Consider the following 17,809-nt stretch of genomic DNA (forward strand, 5'->3'; position numbering starts at 1 on the left):
CAACACAGCCAGGGTTGCAGGGCTGCTGCCCCTAAGGCAGCGAGGGTGGGGGTCCTCACACACACCTGCTCACGCTCACGACATACACACCTCGTCACATTCACACTGTGACACACACCTGCTCACGCTCACACACCCTGATACACACCTCCTCATGCTCACACCCTGACATACACACCTGCTCACACTCACACCCTGACACACACACCTGCTCACGCTCACACCCTGACACACACACCTGCTCACGCTCACACCCTGACACACACCTGCTCACGCTCACACCGACACACACACCTGCTCACACTCACACCCTGACACACACACCTGTTCACGCTCACACCCTGACACACACACCTGCTCACGCTCACACCCTGACACACACCTGCTCACGCTCACACCGACACACACACCTGCTCACGCTCACACCCTGACACACACACCTGCTCACGCTCACACCGACACACACACCTGCTCACGCTCACACCCTCACACACACACCTGCTCACGCTCACACCCTGACACACACCTGCTCACGCTCACACCGACACACACACCTGCTCACGCTCACACCCTGACACACACCTGCTCACGCTCACACCCTGACACACACCTGTTCACGCTCACACCCTGACACACACACCTGCTCACGCTCACACCCTGACACACACACCTGCTCACGCTCACACCCTGACACACACCTGTTCACGCTCACACCCTGACACACACACCTGCTCACGCTCACACCCTGACACACACACCTGCTCATGCTCACACCGACACACACACCTGCTCACGCTCACACCGACACACACACTTGCTCACGCTCACACCCTGACACACACACCTGCTCACACACCCTGACACACACACACATTCACATACACACACTACACTGGCCCTCAGGGCCTCGCCTGCCTCATAACCACATCCTCCATGGTGGGGACACCACACTTGATGTCTGCGCTGGGAACAAGTTCATACGTAACAAAAAAAAGCGTCTCATTCACCCCTGGGCTTGGTGAGTGCTACGCTGGATTCAGGTCACTTTAGTTTCTTACATTTCAAGGGTTTTGAAAGTGCGCACCCAGCAGCCAGTCACTGTGGGGGCTGCCAGTGGGGCCTGGAAACCCCTGGTAAAGACTGAACCAAAGGACAGCGAGGCCCCGAGGGCCAGGAACCAGGACCACTGCTTCACCCCCTTGCATTTGGGTCAGTCTGGACACCGGCTCTCTGGACGGCGGCGTAGGAAGCCACGTTGGAAGGAAACAACACTGCCTGCCATTTCCAGGGATTTAGGGGACTGTGGATGCACTTTTCTCCCTGTGTGGAGATGCCCTCATGTTTTCACTTTCACGGGAATGACTGCATTCCTTCTCTCATTCACGGAGTGTTTGCCGAGCACTGCCCACGGATGTGTCATGGTCTGAGACAGGTGAGTGCCATCCACACAGGCAAACGCGGTGTGGTGAATACGGGGCCCTGGGGACAGGGTGGGCTGGGGCTGCCTCTGAGGCACAGCATTAGTGAGGGCAAGGAACCCGCCATGCCAGGACACGGGGGAGGGCTGGCAGAAAGGGATGAGCTGTACAGACCCAAAGACAGAGCCAAGGGGAGGGGAGGGCCCCACGGGGGAGACACAGGAAAGGTGGCGTCCGGGTGTGCTGGGCTTGGCATCTGCTTGTGTGAGGTTTGGAGCTGGGGTCTGGCCATGTTGGGGTTGGGACTTTGGTAAGGAGTTTGGGCACCTACTGAAGAGCTTTTGGAAAGGACGTGATCTGGTTTTGTGGTGGGCGGTCACTGGGGCTCTGATGAACTGTGCCCCCATACGTATAGGTCGGTGGCCTCACCCCGAATCTGGCAGGCTGCGACCTGGCTGCTCTCGGGCCTGGTGGGCAGCACTGATTCTGTTCTGGGTGTAAGAAGGTGTGGCAGCACGACGATGGCAAGGAGACCTGAGGGGAGGCCGTGAGCCTGCACTCAGAGAGAAGGCCACTGTCCGGCCCCTAGCTGACCTGCCAGCTTGCGGTGGCCACACAAATGACCACAGGCCGAGACCAGCACACACACAACTGCCAGTGCATGACATGATTGTTGCTTGAACACCTCTCTGTTTTGGTGAAGTTCGTTATGCAGCAAAAGAGGCCAAAACAGGCTTCATTCATTGTGTCCAATAACTGCAACAGAATAGACAGGAGACTTTACAAAAAGGAGCTATTTTTAGCTTGAGCAGCAAGAACTCGATGTTTACTGCTGCTAAACCGGTGAAATCTCTGCCTCATCTTCTCTCTCAGGCCCATCTCTAAAAGAAGAGTGAGTTCACGGTCTGCAGAGGTATCTTCTCGGTGTTTTCAGGTACACTGGCCTTGCGTGTGCCCCCGGGCTATTTCAAATTTTCATGCAAATGTGCAAACATGTCCTTAGTTCACAGATCTGAAAAGACAGCTGTGGTGACCTTCAGTGGCTGGGGGTGGAAGGGGGTTAATATTTTACTTCTCGCAAGTGGACATCTGCGGGGTCTGAGCTGGAGGTCCCAGGATGCTGGGCGTCCTGCACCTGACCCTTTTGGTCTCCACACATGGACTTTCACCCTGGGAAATGTCGTCTGAGTCCATGAAGGAAAGGCTGTTTCCACACTTGGGCCTTTTGCACAACTCAGCAAAAGACCTGAGAAAATCACACAACTCTTCCAGCAGCTGTGACAGCAGCTGTGTCACATGCCGTCTACCCCCTTCGTGACACTTGTCTCGCTCGCGGTCCCTGTGGCCCCTCACTGACCGGGAGGGCCTGGCTGGTGTCCACTGGCGGGCTGTCGAGGACGCCTTGGTCCCATTTGCCAATCACTGCAGTCCTCCACCAGGGCCCGTGTCATCACGGGGAGAGGCACAGCCTTCTCAGAACAACTCCTGAGTGGCCAGGCGCCAGGCAGCCCCGTCACTCCCTGAAGCACAAAAGGCTGAGCCCTGAGGGCTTCCCCACAGGGCGTGGAGGGCGGCCACTCCCACAACAGCTGGAAGAACCCTGCGGCGAGGTCCCACAGCCACATCTGCCTGCTGGCACGCGGCCTGGGTGCCACCAGCAGCACTTACACAGAACTGGAAAGCAGACCCTTGGCCTCACTGGAAGCCCAGAGGCTAATCGTGTTCTTGATCTAAACTGACTCCAGCAGTTTCTCCAAACAGCCAACGGGGGAAAGCCCAGTTTGTCACAGCGCACGTCAGCTTGCAGGAGGAAGGGCGAGCGCCCTCTGCCAAGGAGGCAGCGCCAGGGAAGAGAGCGTGTGGACAGTGCTCCCTCCCGGAAACACACGACGTGCACGCACAGACGAACTAGCTGCCGTACACAAGTGGCACAACCAGCGGTGTCACTGTCGCAGGGGCAGGGTGTGTCTACGTCCCTTATCTGTGTCTCGCCTTCTGTGCACCAGATGCTGAGCTGCTGCAGGACACACTGGGGTGAGGACAGCCTCTCTGAGACCACGAGGGACAGCCTGGCACTCGGCCTGCCTGTGGGCCGGGGAAGACTCCGGGGACCCTGGGAGGACGATGGTGGACACCCCAGACCGAGGGCGGGTGGCCGACCTCCACATGGCGCCCATGAGACCACAAAGCAAAGACGCAGTGACTGAGGGGACAGAGCCGGCTGTGGGGGGCCTTCCCACAGCAGGAGCCTCTCGTGCCCATGAAAGGCTGACGCCCCCCCAGTCCCACCCTGGTGGCAAAACAATGACTGTCAAGGAATCAGTGAGGAAAGCTGCAGGACCCCTCCTTTGTGAAACAGCTCCGGTCAGAGTCTGACCGCGCGGCAAGCGAGCAGAGCCGTGTCCCATGTTCCTCCCTAACACGCACATACACACTCATTTAAAGCTCAAAGCTTCAATTATTTCAAAATTAATGGCCTGCAAAGAAGGGCGTTCCAGTAATGCAAATTCTCCTCCTTATCATTACACTTAGTTGGGTTTTCTCCATAATTTCAGACATATTTTCCAATTATGTGCATGATTACATGGGCAGAACACGTTACACGGGAAGGACCTTTAAGCTCACTCTGATTGAAGCACTTCACTCTCCTGCAAACTGCACAAAATCAAGTCCCATTATGGAGGCTGAATGCCCCCGCGGTTTTCAGTGATTAGCACACGTCCTGCCCTGCGCTCTCAAGAAAATGCCAACTGGAAAATGTGCAGAAAAGCGGTCCAGCGACGGCCCCCGGAAGATGCCCATGGCCCCGTGGCAGGGCACAGGCTGCCCCACGGACCACAGAGCGCCCGGGGGCGCCAGAGAGGCGCCCCCCCCCCTCGGACGCGCCCAGTGGCTTTTCCACCGGCAGAAGCAGTGCCACCCGCCGCACCTGTCCTGCCGCATCCAGGGCTCACTGTCCAGTTCCCCAAACACCAGAGGAAAGAGGCTCTGCACCTTCCCCCCACAGCTCCCTCGCCAAGCCTCCACACAGAGGGCCACACTCACCCCCACAGATGAGGTCTGCACACAGCCACACAGAGGTCTACACTCCCTCACACAGAACGGCTGGAGCCCGAGAGGCTTCCAGTCACGAAAGGAACAGAAACTGTGTGGGCATCAGGGGTGGGCAGCAACACCGAGGACGACAGGGCCTGAAAGTTCTCTGAGCCCGAGTGGGGCCCACTGGCTACTGTGGCCTGGACGCCTGCCTCCGAGAGTGTGAGTCTGAGAAGGGGAAGCCCCCGTCTACACTGAAGGTACCCCGCACAGTGCGGGCAAAAGGCCACCACACGGCCCAGAGGGACAGCGTGCCGGTCCTCGAGGCGGCCCCACTGCAGCCCTGTAACACCAACAGCGACGTAGCCAAGGGAGGGTGCTCGAGGGCTCCAGAAATAAACCTCCTGTCGGCACTCTCATCGCTGTCACAGCCAGCTCCGAGCCCAGGACACGCGAGCGACAGCCTCCAGGAACAACCCCCACCAGCACCCCAGACAGAACACACTGCGACGGGCTGCTTCTAAGGAAAATACCTGGTGCTTTCTCCACGAAAATGACTTTGGAGTCTTGCAGGAAGTTATGGCCAGACAGCACCATCCTCTTCCCGCCAAGGACCGGGCAGCTGGCTGCGCTCTGCTTCTCCACGAGGGGCAGCTCCTGGGCCGACCGCTGGGCTGCGCGGGGTCAGGAAAGCACACATGAGTGAGACGCCCCGCATCGCTCCCAAGAGGGCTCCTCCGGTGGACCAAGTGCACACACGTCACCCAACGCTGGGAGAGGGTGCACTGACCCAGAAGGCAGGAGGGCAGAGAGGATGAGGAGCCCCCATCACTGGTCAACCTCCATTCAGGTAAGAAGCAAAGGAACCAAACAGAGCAGCTTCCACTGAGACAAGTGGGCAGGTGAGGTTCCTGAAACAGCCCCCACACCTGGGGCTCATTCAGAGGGGAGGGGCGGAGGAGGAACTGCTGGGAAGGCATGCAGTGGATAAGGGGCTCTTCTGAGGGGGCCAGTGGGTACGGCCAAGCCGGCCATGCTTCCTCGAGAGACCCTCCCTGGGATCCCGCACAATGCTCCACACAGAGCTTCGTCAGTGACCCAGTTTGGTACCAAAAATTAGCAAAGTCATCGCAAGAGGGAGTGGACCCCCCCACTGTGGCCATCAAGGCCCTGCTGCAGCCAGGGGAAGGAGGTCCACATGGCTGACAAGCAGGCTTGTCCCACCCTGGGGGCCGTGAGGCCAATCGCCACCTTCCCAAGTTTTCTGAAATGGGAGGGGATTGGCGCAGATGTGATCCGCGTGAAGATCTGTGTTCTGGGACAAACTCTGTCCTTGTCATTACCCCACCCCAGGTGCTGGGACTCAGGGCCAGGCCCTGCGCCGAGGCAGCTAACTGAACCTGAGTTCCTCGCAGCCACTGAAAGTGGGGCCGTCCTGCGGAAGGAGCGGCTGCGTTCCAAGGCAAATGTGAGTGTTTCATAGGGAAGCACAGCTCACACGCGACACAAACGAAAAGGAAGGGAAGTGCCCGGCACACGCTGGCTGGCGTCACCGGAGGCCACTTACAGCACTCGATGGGATTGGAGGCGACCTGCAGCGACAGCGTGCGGCCACCGGGCTGCGGAACGTGCACCCGGAAGACCAGCCGCACGCGCGTGTTCTTCCTGCCGATGTCCGTCTCCCCCTTCCGCAGCTCTATGTCCGAATTGCGCAGCTTCAGGATCCCGGCGCAGTCAATGCTGCCCAAAACAAGGCCCACACGTCAGTCCCCGGCGCGGCCCCGCACACCCACTGGGGGCGTGCACCCAGGGCGGCCCCACCACCGTCTGCACGGGAGTGTGAGGTGGGGGCGGGGGCAGCCGCCAGACCACCCGCCCGTGCCTGTGTCCCTCGTCCTCCACCCAGACGCCAGCAGGCGCCAGGGTGGCCTCTGCAAGGCGCGGGCACTGGAGCAGGAAGCCCAGAGCCAGGCCCCGCTGCTCCCCGCTCCCCGCCACCCGGTGCAGTGCCCTGGCCCCCCATTTATTTAAGGTTCTGGCAGCAGCCCCACCACTCAGCTTGAGATCCCAGCTTTTCTACAGCTTATGTGATTTTATCTAACTTCACTTATTTCGTTCGCCACTAGACTCCAGCAAAACAGCCCATGTGGAAGTTGTCGGGTGGAGACCGACACTGTCCTCTCAGGAAGCCGCTGTGATCTGCTGTGCCGCCCCACCCCAATGCTTGCTGGGCCCCTGCTGCTACCTGGCTGCTCTCAGACTCAAGTGTGTTTTGTTGGCGTAAATGCAGCGGTCACTGAAACCGCAGCTGCTCCTGCTGACAAAACCCATGCGTTCTCCCCAACACCTGACTGTCCCAGTCCTTGGAAAATTGTGATTACAGCTCCTGAAGCTAACCCAAGGACTGAGAAAGGATTCTGACGTGCACAGATTCCCCCAAATCCATGGAACACCAACATGGAGAGAAAGCTTTGCCTTTGTTTTCAACTTAAGAGGGTTTAACAGTCACAAAACTTATCAAGATCCCACTTACCCCATCTCCCACCGTTTCTCCCTAAGTCTGGACACCCCAAACTCTCTGCTGCCCCAGGAGCTTCACACCGGTGGCCTCCCTCCACCTCCTCAGGGATGGCCCCCCCGCACACTCAGCTCGCCACCTGCACAGCTCCCCAGAGACACCATCCTGAGCTCCCGTGGTCCCTGAGCACCCTGACACACACCCCTACATTGTCTCCCAGCCCCCAGGGCCCCAGCACAATGTTAATCCCGTGGGACCACCTTGCTCTCCTTCTCTGCAGCCTCCACAGCTTGGGAGTGACGTGCGTGGCACACGACATTCACTCATTAGCAGGATTCAGTAAAGAGGTGGGTGCAGGCCCCATTTGGACATGAGAAGATTAAGACTCAGCTGATTAAGGAGTTCACCTCCAAGCTAATGAGTCAGAGCCGACCCTGCACAACAGGCCCTCGTTCTGCACTGTCAGAGGCCCGTGAGAACGCCGTGCAGAGAGACACGCTGTTCTCTTTACTGGTTCAGTGTCTGCATTTTAACCGTCCCTCTAATTTGCACCACTGTATCCAGAAATAAATGCTGTCACGTTTAGGATGCAGGCACAGGGAAGGTGCTGACAGCTGTGCCACTGCTTTAAGTGGCAATGTGCACAGCGGCTAAAACCCCAGGAAGAAAAAACGTGTTGTCACAAACATTTGGAAAGTTTATTTGCACGCTGGGCCACTGAGCTGTGGGGCTGTAGGGGCGCCTAGGCCTGCGGAGAACGCACAGCCGAGGGCCCCGGCCGCCCTGAGGCCACGAGGCTGGGCAGTGGCTTACATTGCGCGCATGTTATTCTCCGGCAGCAGCGGAATTTCCAGGACCTTGGTGTTGGAGAGGATGGCCTCGTGGCTGGTGGTGGACACGGTCTTGCCCGTGATGCGATGGACCTGGTAGAAGGCGTGTGGCCGCAGCAGGCGGTCGTCTGCCGTCCCAATGAACAGCTGCAGCGTGAGCGGCTCGTTCTCCAAGTAGCCATGGAGCTGGCGGGAGAACAAAACGCCCTGAGCGCCTGCGCACAGCCCGCTGGGAATCAATTAAACTTTTACAAGCAGAGGCTAATTCAAAAGGAACGCCTGTGACAGGTGCTAAGTGTTAGTCCCCTCCCGGCCCCTCTGTTTCTCTGTAATACAATCAAACGAACCTACAAAAGGCCTCATTATCCCAGCGTCCTGGGGCACTTGGGTAGGTGTTGGCTTTGAACTCGGGCTGCCTACATGTGCACACACACAACACACACATGCATACGTGTGCCCACCGGCATACATGTGCATGTGTGTGCAGGAGCACAGACGCACATGCGTACATGCACACACATGTACATGCACATACATGTACTTGCCATGCCCTCCGCTGGGACCGGCATCCAGGACCATGACAGTGACAACATGCAAGGCTGTGCTCTTTTCCGCAGGACAAGCAGCTGGGAAGGGGAGGCATGGACCGTCCTGGCACAGCTGGAGGCTGCCTGTTCTTCAGCCCCGGCCCTCCCACACGTGTGTCACAGCGTGTGAAGACACTCTGCATGCCTGGGCAAGGGACTGCTGCGACGACCATGTGTGGCTGGGCAACCCCATCGGAAAGGTCGGGCAACGCCAAGACAAAGCCGTCTGCCGAAACCCCTTCCCCAGGTAGATTCAGGCGTGTGCCCCACAGGACAGGATCAGCTTCTCGGATGCAGAGCAACCTTCATCCACAAACAGACATGAATGAAACTGGCCTTTTCTGCCTGGCTCGGGCTGCCCTCTTCAGAGGCTGGTGGCAGCTCAGTGCTGCCCGGTACACACTGGCACGTGCCCCACACCCGTTGGGGGACGCTCCAGGTGTTAGGTCTGTGTCACACAGCACTGGCATGTGCACTGGGCAGCCAAGCCCATGTGGGTGAAAAGACACTGTGTGTCAGCCACGCACCTTGCAGAACTTGTGACACGGGACGTGGCAGCTGCCTCCCCGGGGGGCCATGGCCACGCCCCTGCATTCCAGGACACACTGCGGCCCCGTGTGCACCACAGACGGGACACCCTCAGACACGTAAGTAGAGTCAGGAGGTGGAAAGGGCCCCAGCTCCGTCTGGACCCCCGTCTCCGCATCACGCACCGGGACCTCACCAGAGACAAGTCCCTCTTAACCGCAGTGTGGTTTCCCTGTAACACGGCCGTCTGGATCACGGCGAAGATGCCGTGTGTAGGAGGCAAACGCCACCAGGAACAGGAGCCGTTAATCCTCAAGAGCACACAGGCCCCCGTCCCACCTGCTGAGGAACGGCCCCTTGGAGCTTGGGGCGGTCCCACAGCCATCCTGGAAAGGCTCGGTGGCGCTCGGAGGCTCAGGAAGTGCAGCCTGGCCGCCCCTCCATTCAGACGGGCACTCTTTTCTTGCTGGACTAATTTTAACAGCTTTGACACAAGACCATCTGAGGAGCCAAACTTCCTCTTGCAGTTGAGTGGTAGTTGTGTAAGAATGCTTATCTAGCATTTCAAATACACAGTGAAGCCAGGAGAGCCTGGCCAGGCTGGGGGCCGGTGGGCAGCAAGGAGCCCCACGGTCAGCCAGTCACTTCCCTGACACCACTCGGGGCTCTGAGGTGGGTCTGGGCCCCAGAACCATGCAGGGCTCTCAGAAAACAGAGTGAAGGGGCGATGAGCAGAAGCTGTGGGAAGAATCCGCCCTGCAGTGGAGACCTCATGGGTCCATCCACTGACAAAGTCATGACACTGAACGTCCCATGGTCCATAGCTTGGTGAGTGCCCGTGAGGGGGTCAGTCCCCACTGGGGCCAGGTCACAAAGACCCTCACAGCAGTGCTGGTGGGGATGGAGGGAGCTGGAATGGAACACAACACACAGCCAGCAGGGGAGGTGGCACCGGGTGCAGGCTGGTTTTAGGAACACAAAGCAGGGGCTGATGGTCAGACTCCAGGAGACCGCTGGGAATGCCACTGCTCGTCTGTTAACTGAGTGTGCTGGAGAGAAACGAGACTCCAGCCATGAATTCTCCAGTAGGAAATGATGTAGAAGGAAGCTTACGGCACCGGCCGAGCCCAAGTCTCTGCAGCCACCGAACAGGCAGCCTTCAAGCACGATTCCAATTAGCATGTACAGATTTTAACTTTCATTTTAACATGCCAATTTGAGAAAAATGAACCTCAGAAACGGGAAGCAGACGCTGGGACACAGCCGTCAGTTGCAGCTGATCTCCACAGGAAGACGTGGGTCTTCCTGCCGGCTGGCCCCTCACACTGTCCCGGGTGCAGATGTGGCCTGGGGCCGGGTTGGATGCAGCGGGTCCCTCATTATAAGGAGGCGAAAATACCTGATTTGCATTAACTCTCTGGACCCCACAGCTCACACATTAGAAGATAAAAGGCCCAGCAGGCCTAGCGAGCACTCACTTCAAACAGGCACCAGCCTGTGTCCTCCCTCAATCACTACCGGCCACCCAGAGGGAAAATTGTGCCCTGCACCACTCAGAGGCAAGCCAGTAAAGGCTACACGTTTGCTGCCTTGAAAAGCTGAGAAGGGCTGTTCCGGGAACTGTGGGTGGGAGGCGTGAGCTAAAGGGTTTCCTGGGGGCTCCCATGTCCATGTGAGGGGCAGTGCGTGCAACCCCCCGTGTGGGGTAGGAGGCCTGGACCAGCCGGTGGCGGAGTCGGCACCTGAGGGCGACCACCAGCTCATCCCAGGAGCAGGACAGCCGAGGGCGGCAGACGAGCATTTTGCTCAGAAGTTTGTTCCCTCCTCGTCCAGCTCCATCTGGAGCAGTGGGAGACAGCTGTCGGAACAGTAACGTCTTCTCCTCAACATAAACACTTACAATGTCATGTTTACAGTGAAAAGATGGGGGCGCGCACACAGAGAAGCTAGTGCCTGCGGTCTGACAACACGCAGCTTCAAACAGCAGCCAAGTGTCCACCAGACGGTGTTGGCAAAAGCTCATTCACTGTTTCGACTTCATTTAATTAAGAGATCAAGTCACTTGTAAACCTTGAGTCCTCAGGAAAGAATCCCACACAGACGTTGTCACGAGAGGTCCACACGCAGTCCGCATGCCCAGTGCCTGCCCGCCAGGCTCTCGTGCCAGCAGAAGGGCCCACACAGCTGCGCGGCCGGCGGGACCCATGGAAATAGCAGCATCTTTCAATATCGGTCCCAGCCAACACCGTCTACAATGTCACCATTATGGATGCAAGAAACGATGCGGCAAAGACCAGCCTGAGACGAATGACTTCCTGGGTTTCCAGCGGCCAGCACCTGGCCCTCTGGGGGGCTCTGGCTGGCGCGTAATCTGCAGGAGGACACGCCTGAGCTGTCTGCACTGAACACGTTTCTCCCTCATGAATACCGAGCGTCTCCACACCAACAGGGTTCAGTGAGGACGCGGACCCAGACCCACCTGTCCATCAGCCTCTCCTTCCCTTGCTGGGGAACAAGATTCCTGTCTTCTGCCAATTTAATGAACTTTACTAAGAGACCTTACTTCAGGCTGCACTCAAACCCACATTTCTATAATGGGAAATGTAAAAAATGAAATCAGAGATTAAGAGGCAAATTTTGCCACTCAGTGTTCCCTTTTGTGAAATTTAATGTGAGAATACATGAATGAGTCTTCATCCCATGTGGGCTGCGGCATGTCTCACGCTGTCAGGAGGCAGCCCCATCGGCCCCACACACGGCCGGGCTGCGGACAGACAACTTGAAAACGTCAATTTAAAATTCCCCCAGGATTCATGCTGTGGTACTTATCTGGTGGTAAGCAGAATGCAACGGATTGTGGGTATAACTTTATGCTTTTAAAAACACACCATTTCAGTGAAAATGGGAATATTTAAAGTTTAACCTGGGAGGTAAACATCTATTATTTAAAACATGAAGTTCATTTTAAGAAAAGTAATTTAAATACTTCACACGTTCCACTGCCTGGTTTCCTGCCTCTGGGACATTACAGTATCTGTCAAAATAATACTTATAAAAATACCTGTCATAACAGTGACCTCGCTTTGCTAAACAAAATGCATTATTCCATTTCAAGGTATAAGAACTACGAGTTTTCTACACTTAAATTTGTTTTTAGCTCCTGTGCTTACCTCAGCACTTACACGGCAAGATGACAGGTGAGTGGAGTGACTGAGGCCAAATGTATTCAATGCTGAAATTCAAGCAGCACTCACATGTGCCCACACGTGCATGCACACGCTCACACATGCACATACACATACTCACGCTCACATGTACACACGTGCCCACATGCACACTCACACATGCACACTAGGGCCCAAACGTGCTCAAATGCATTCATGCACGCACAGACGTGCACACACATATACTCACATGTGCCCACATGTGCTCACATGCTCACATACACGTGCACATGTGCTCACATGCTGAAATGCATTCATACAGGCTCATATGCACACATGCGCTCACATTCACACAAAGGGGAAGGCAATGACGTACGAACAAAGAACCCGTTCCTTTACAGCTAGCCATTTTGAGTTGGTTTGCACATAACCTAAGAAAGGAAATCCTCGTGCCCTACAAACCGCAGGCGTATTGCAGGCATCCAGCAGACTGCGTGTCTGTTTAAGGGCCGAGGCCGCTGCCCTGAGGGGGCAGCACAGGAGGCTGGAGCTCACGGTACCCATGGCCCCGCTCACATGGTCCCCTCATTTGGAGGAAGGTGGCCCAAGGCACCCTGGAAGAGTTGGTGGGTGTCAGTCACCTCCACCTGCGTCCCCTCCACCAGGGTTGGAGGTCAGCCCCGCTGTGCTCCTGATCCCCTCAGACGGCCAGGGTCCTGGTAGGGTGGGACTGGGCCAATTTATTAATAACTGTAAATTACCTACTGCATGTCGAGGGGCTAGTGGGCCACTCCCTGAGTGTCTACAGGGGATGGACAAAGCTAAACCCTCTGGAAGCCATGCCCGGCCCTTGGTGTTTGCCATTCGTCACCCAAAGGACAGCCGAGGGCAGGGCCTGGCCCTGGGGACCTCACAAAGGTTCTCGGCATTGGCACGTGGGCAATGCCGGCCAGATGCCCAGACGCCCACAGGACAGGCCGTAGCCTGCCCCCCTCCCTGGCACAAGTGCTGCTGAAGGGACGGCCACCACATAATCGGTCAAGGGGTGACTGTGTACCCCGCCTCGGCACAGCTGGGCCCATGCAGGGCCGAGCAGGCCATCTGCTGACACAGAGCCAAGTGCCCCGGCCACAGACAAGAGACCAGTGTTGTCCGGCAGCAGCCCCATGGGACAGGGACACCGCGCCCACCCGACCGGGAGGGAGCGGCCATGGGCGCTCCAGGCGCCCAGCCCACAGCTGGGCCTGGGCAGGGCCGTTCAGGAGACAGTTATGCAACAGCAATTCAGGAGGTCACGTCCCACCCATCCAGAGCCTTCTCTCTCAAACGCAGAACAGTCTTAAAACACCCCACAGACAAAGGCAGAAAACCAGGAGCACCTGGGTAATGGTTGCTGCCCAGCGCTGGTCGCCCTGACTCCTTACGGGTGCAATCGTGGCCGTTACAGGCCAGCACCACTGCCCCGCCCACAACGTGCAGTGGAGAGGCTCCTGCTCACACCCACAGCCTCCGGGGCTTTGCTGGAGGGCGGAGGACGACGAGCAAATCCTCGCTCCTCAGAAAAGCTGACGACACATTTCAGGGCTCCAAGCAAGCGCACTTTTGTGGGTGCCACCTATGTCGGTGGGACACCGGGAAAGGTATACTGATGACACCTGCACAGCTCACGAATGCGGGAGGCCAGGGACTGCCTGGACCCCGCGAAACAGCAGAGGGCAGGCGTCTGCTGCCGAGGCCGCCATGAAAAATTAATCTGAGCCTGGTGCAGGTCGGCCGTGCGCAGCGGTGGGGTCAGACCTGCATTTTACATCTCACTGGTGGCGTGTGGCTCTGTGTGTGGGGCCCTGGGCACAGCTGCTGCTCTGTGGTTCCTGGATGCTCGGCTCCTACTCGGGCCTAAGGGTTGGCACCAAATACGATTTGTTTCAGTGACATCTTTTTCTCTGGCTTTTGTGAAAACCCGGGCTTTCCAGGTTAATAATCCTGTCCCGAGTGTAGGAAGGAGATAACAATGGGAAATGAAACAAGAAAAAGCGGAACAAAGCTTCATATAACATAAAATATGCTGTGGACACCGGATAACGGGGGACACCGGATAATGGGGGACACTGGATAACGGGGGGCACCAGATAATGGGGGACACTGGATAACGGGGGCACCAGATAATGGGGGCACTGGATAATGGGGAGCCGCTATTTATCCACAGTATTCAAACTCCTCCCAGAGCCTGCTGCTCGCAAAACCGAGGACGGTGCCAGCCCCTCCATGCCCTCGGGAAGGCCCTACATAAAATGAGAGCTGTAACCGCTTGACTTGGAATGTCAGTTTTAACCACCTGAAAAAAACAAGTTGTTTCCTGTGTGTTCATTTCATGGTTTCAGCTCTCAAATGTCTTGAATGATAGAAAAATATTTGTCATGGTCTAGGGGTGGCAAAGTTAAGCCTTCAAGCCAAGCACTCTAATTAAAGAGAGTCCCTTGGAACCAGTGGGTCACAGGCTGCCCTGCCTGCCCTGCCTGAGCCTGAAGCCGAAACTTCCCCCGTCCCCACTGCCTGGGCCAGGGTGGTCCCCGAGTCCTGGGCCAGCGTCACCTGGCCCTCAGCTCCGGACTCAGCTCCTTCATCGGCCAGACAGGGGTTCCACTGGTCAACCATAACTGACCAGAAAACAAGTTACAAACCTAAAATGCTGTTTAGGAATTGACAAAGTCATTGCTGTGTTTCATGTTTCAGGGACCTATTAATTATTCACACAAACCCGGCGGCCTCCTGTGTGATGGGCTAGATACTATCGAGAAACTTATTTTCATGCCTTAGTAAACAGAGCTTAAGCCTTTGACCCCTGGATCAGAGACTCAAACGTCCCCAGGTGGCTCCTCACGCCCCCTTGGGAGTGGGGACACAGGACACTGCAGACGGGCCTCTGGACTCTCACCCACCACACGCTCACGTGGGCACGGCTGTGGGGATGGGCACGCATGCCGACAGCAGAGAAGAGGGATGAGCGTGGCCTTGGACAGAGGCCACGAGGATGATGGGAGAGGGGCGCCCGGAGAACAGGAGACCAAGATGAGCAGTGGGGACGTAGGCACCCCTCAGCCTCCTGGAGCCTCCGTACTATTGTCTGAAGAAGGTGGTGGCTGCTCAGAGACAGAATTCTCTAGTTTATCAGTAAAAATGTCAGAAGAGGACCAGCCCTCACGCATCTCCCTGGAAAGGCATCTTCCACGCGGGCTGGTGGCCCCTCTGTATTCCTGTCGCAGGGAAGGGGGCAGAAGCCGTCCCTCCCCTGAGCCACTGCCAGGACCTCAGTACCAGCCTGCTGTCCCACACTGGGTGACAGCGAGCAGCCCCCAGGCTCCCAGAATGCCCAGCCCAACCCACACCGAGGTGCTGGCCTGTCACTGGTTCATGAACTTGCCGTCAGGGGTAGAGAAGTTGCCTGAGCCTGGAGACCCTCGACCTTGAGCACGTCCAGGAGGGCTCGGTGCTGCCGTCTTCCAAGATGGTTGAGTGAACTCAGGGCTCAGGAGAAACAGAACCACGACGTAAAATACCAGCTGCTGTCCTTTCTGTCCCCTCTGCTCTGCCAGCACCACTGGCAGCACTGTCACGGGCACCGACGGGCACAGAAAGGATGCTGTATCTTCTTTGGAGGTGACATTCCTGGGCCTCTCTTGCCTCTGCAGCAGTGGCCACAGATGTGGACAGACACCCTGAGAACTGGGGGTGCCCACGGCAGATGCCACCGTGTGTGCGTGCCCGCGTCATTCATCGACAGGGGAGAAGTCCAGGCCGGTAGCGTTCTCTGCCGGACTCATCTCACATAACAAGACGGCGGAGGCCAGCGGCGGGGCTCTGGGCAGACCGGGGCTGAGCCACTCAGCTGCCCGGTGGAGCAGGCGCTTGCTCAGGATGCTCGTCATGCTACCCAACCTCAGCCAAGCAGGGGAGTAGAGCGAGGGTACGGAGGGGGTCCCAGACAGAACCTGCCAGACACCCCCCCCAGGGCCATCGAATCCAGGAAGGACCCTAAGCGGCAGGAGGCTTCCTAAACCTTCCGAGATATAGCCGGGCAATGCCACATGCACATGTCCCCAAATAAAAATGGGGAAGACCACGTGATGCTGAAGTGTCCCCTAATCTCAAATGTTTGTCTATTCCTGTTAAAAAGTGACACGTTTCAGCTCATCAGCATCTTCAGATGCAGAGCTTGTGGCTGCTAGGCAGCTCCTGAGTCATTGGTGCTGGGGGAATGGCCATGTCCCCACGCCAGGCACTATGGGCATTTCCTGTCTGCAGGAGATCAAGGGCTCTGGCTTCTTGGACAAACTTTTGGAAACAGAGACGAAGTCTGACGAGCTGGATGTATGTGAGGACAGCACGTTTCCATCCAGCGGAAGTGCCTTGGTTCCGCCAACACGGCGACTCTTCAACACTCCACGGGAGAGGCGGTTCGGGACGGTGCTGCCGGTCAGTCTGTGTCCTGCCTGAGGCACTGTGGCCACAGCCTTTGGTGAAGAGGAAGGTGAGGGTACAGACATCAGGCCGCTGGCGTCAGCGGCTGTCCTAAAATAACTCACCGCAGAGTAAGACTTTGTGGTCACCAAGCTTCCACGGCGACGAAGCGAGCTTTCTATTTTCATTTGTTTTATAATTATGTGCAAATTCTATTTGTATCCAATTTGTGGTCCTCCAACCAAAAGGGAAAACAACCCCCCAAATCCCCTCTTTTTAACTGCTTACCTCACACTTGCATAGACATAAGGTCACTTTGCCACAGATGGATGAGAAAACCCTAAATTACTAATTTCTCACAAATGAAGACTTTCAATAGAGGCAGCCTGACATTTTGTGTTTAGGGCACTTTTCCTTTTTGGTTTCAGTTGTAAGAGGGCAGCGGGGGGGAGGGGAGGGCAGGTGTTCATTCTGTTTAAACTCATAACTAGCCTTTTCCATTTTGCCATCATTTAATTTGAAGTAATTTCTGAGGATACCGTTTTAAGGTATTTTTAAATACTGTTCTAAGTTCCCTACTTCCTCCAAAAGATCTCAGTGTTCTAAGCATTGTCTACACTGGGGAACACCACCGAGTGCCCAGGACACTTGGCCGGTAGAATGGACACAGCGCGGTGCAGGCTTGGGGGCACGGCAGCGAGTGCCACTCTGCATGCAGGGGACAGTGCCTCCCCGGGGGCCACAGCCGAGCTGGGAGCAGCCACGCTGACGCCCACAACTCTCCCCCCACCTTCCAATCACCCTCCACCGGGGACAATTCTCAGTCACACGTGCGGAGGTACAGCCACCACCAGCCCTGCACTTTGTATTTCAAGGACAAACTCCGTCCTCCAGGACCAGGGCCCCTGACCGGTGTAATGTACAAGCAACGGGGGCCCTTGGCCATTATTTCTATGCTGCTTTCTTTTCATTTCTCCTTTATTTCCTCGCTGCTGTAATATGTCTCCCATTCAGCAACCACGCACTTTTGTTCCGTGGAAACCGTAGCAAGAAAGGGAGTTAAATGCCTGTAGTTATGGAGCTTGGCTAAACGCAGGCATTAGCTGACCTTTCTCCACCTGGGAAGGCGGCAACTTAAAATGTCAGCCGGCCTCTGCACAGAGTCAAGCCGCTAACTAAGCAGGTATTAACTGGCCCCAGCAACGCCCCGGAGTCTGGCCGGCCGCTGCCCCCCCAGCACCTTCCCACTGCGCTGATTGTTGCGTTGGCA

The 17,809-nt window shown here is 56.8% G+C and overlaps 1 protein-coding gene across 4 annotated transcripts in view; it reads right to left on the minus strand.

Annotated features, from left to right (window-relative positions):
* Positions 1 to 17,809, minus strand: part of NFATC1 (nuclear factor of activated T cells 1) — a 106,255-nt gene that overhangs the window by 58,183 nt on the left and 30,263 nt on the right. For all 4 annotated transcript variants that reach the window (XM_081078640.1, XM_081078642.1, XM_081078641.1 and 1 more), the window contains exons 4-6: positions 7,786 to 7,988; positions 6,022 to 6,194; positions 4,988 to 5,128 (exon numbers count right to left, since the gene is read on the minus strand). In XM_081078640.1, coding sequence (XP_080934766.1) covers positions 4,988 to 5,128; positions 6,022 to 6,194; positions 7,786 to 7,988 — 517 coding nt within the window. The remainder of the gene's footprint in view (positions 1 to 4,987; positions 5,129 to 6,021; positions 6,195 to 7,785; positions 7,989 to 17,809) is intronic.

This window comes from Rhinolophus hipposideros (genome assembly GCF_964194185.1).
Source record: "Rhinolophus hipposideros genome assembly, chromosome: 17".
Lineage (NCBI taxonomy): Eukaryota > Metazoa > Chordata > Mammalia > Chiroptera > Rhinolophidae > Rhinolophus > Rhinolophus hipposideros.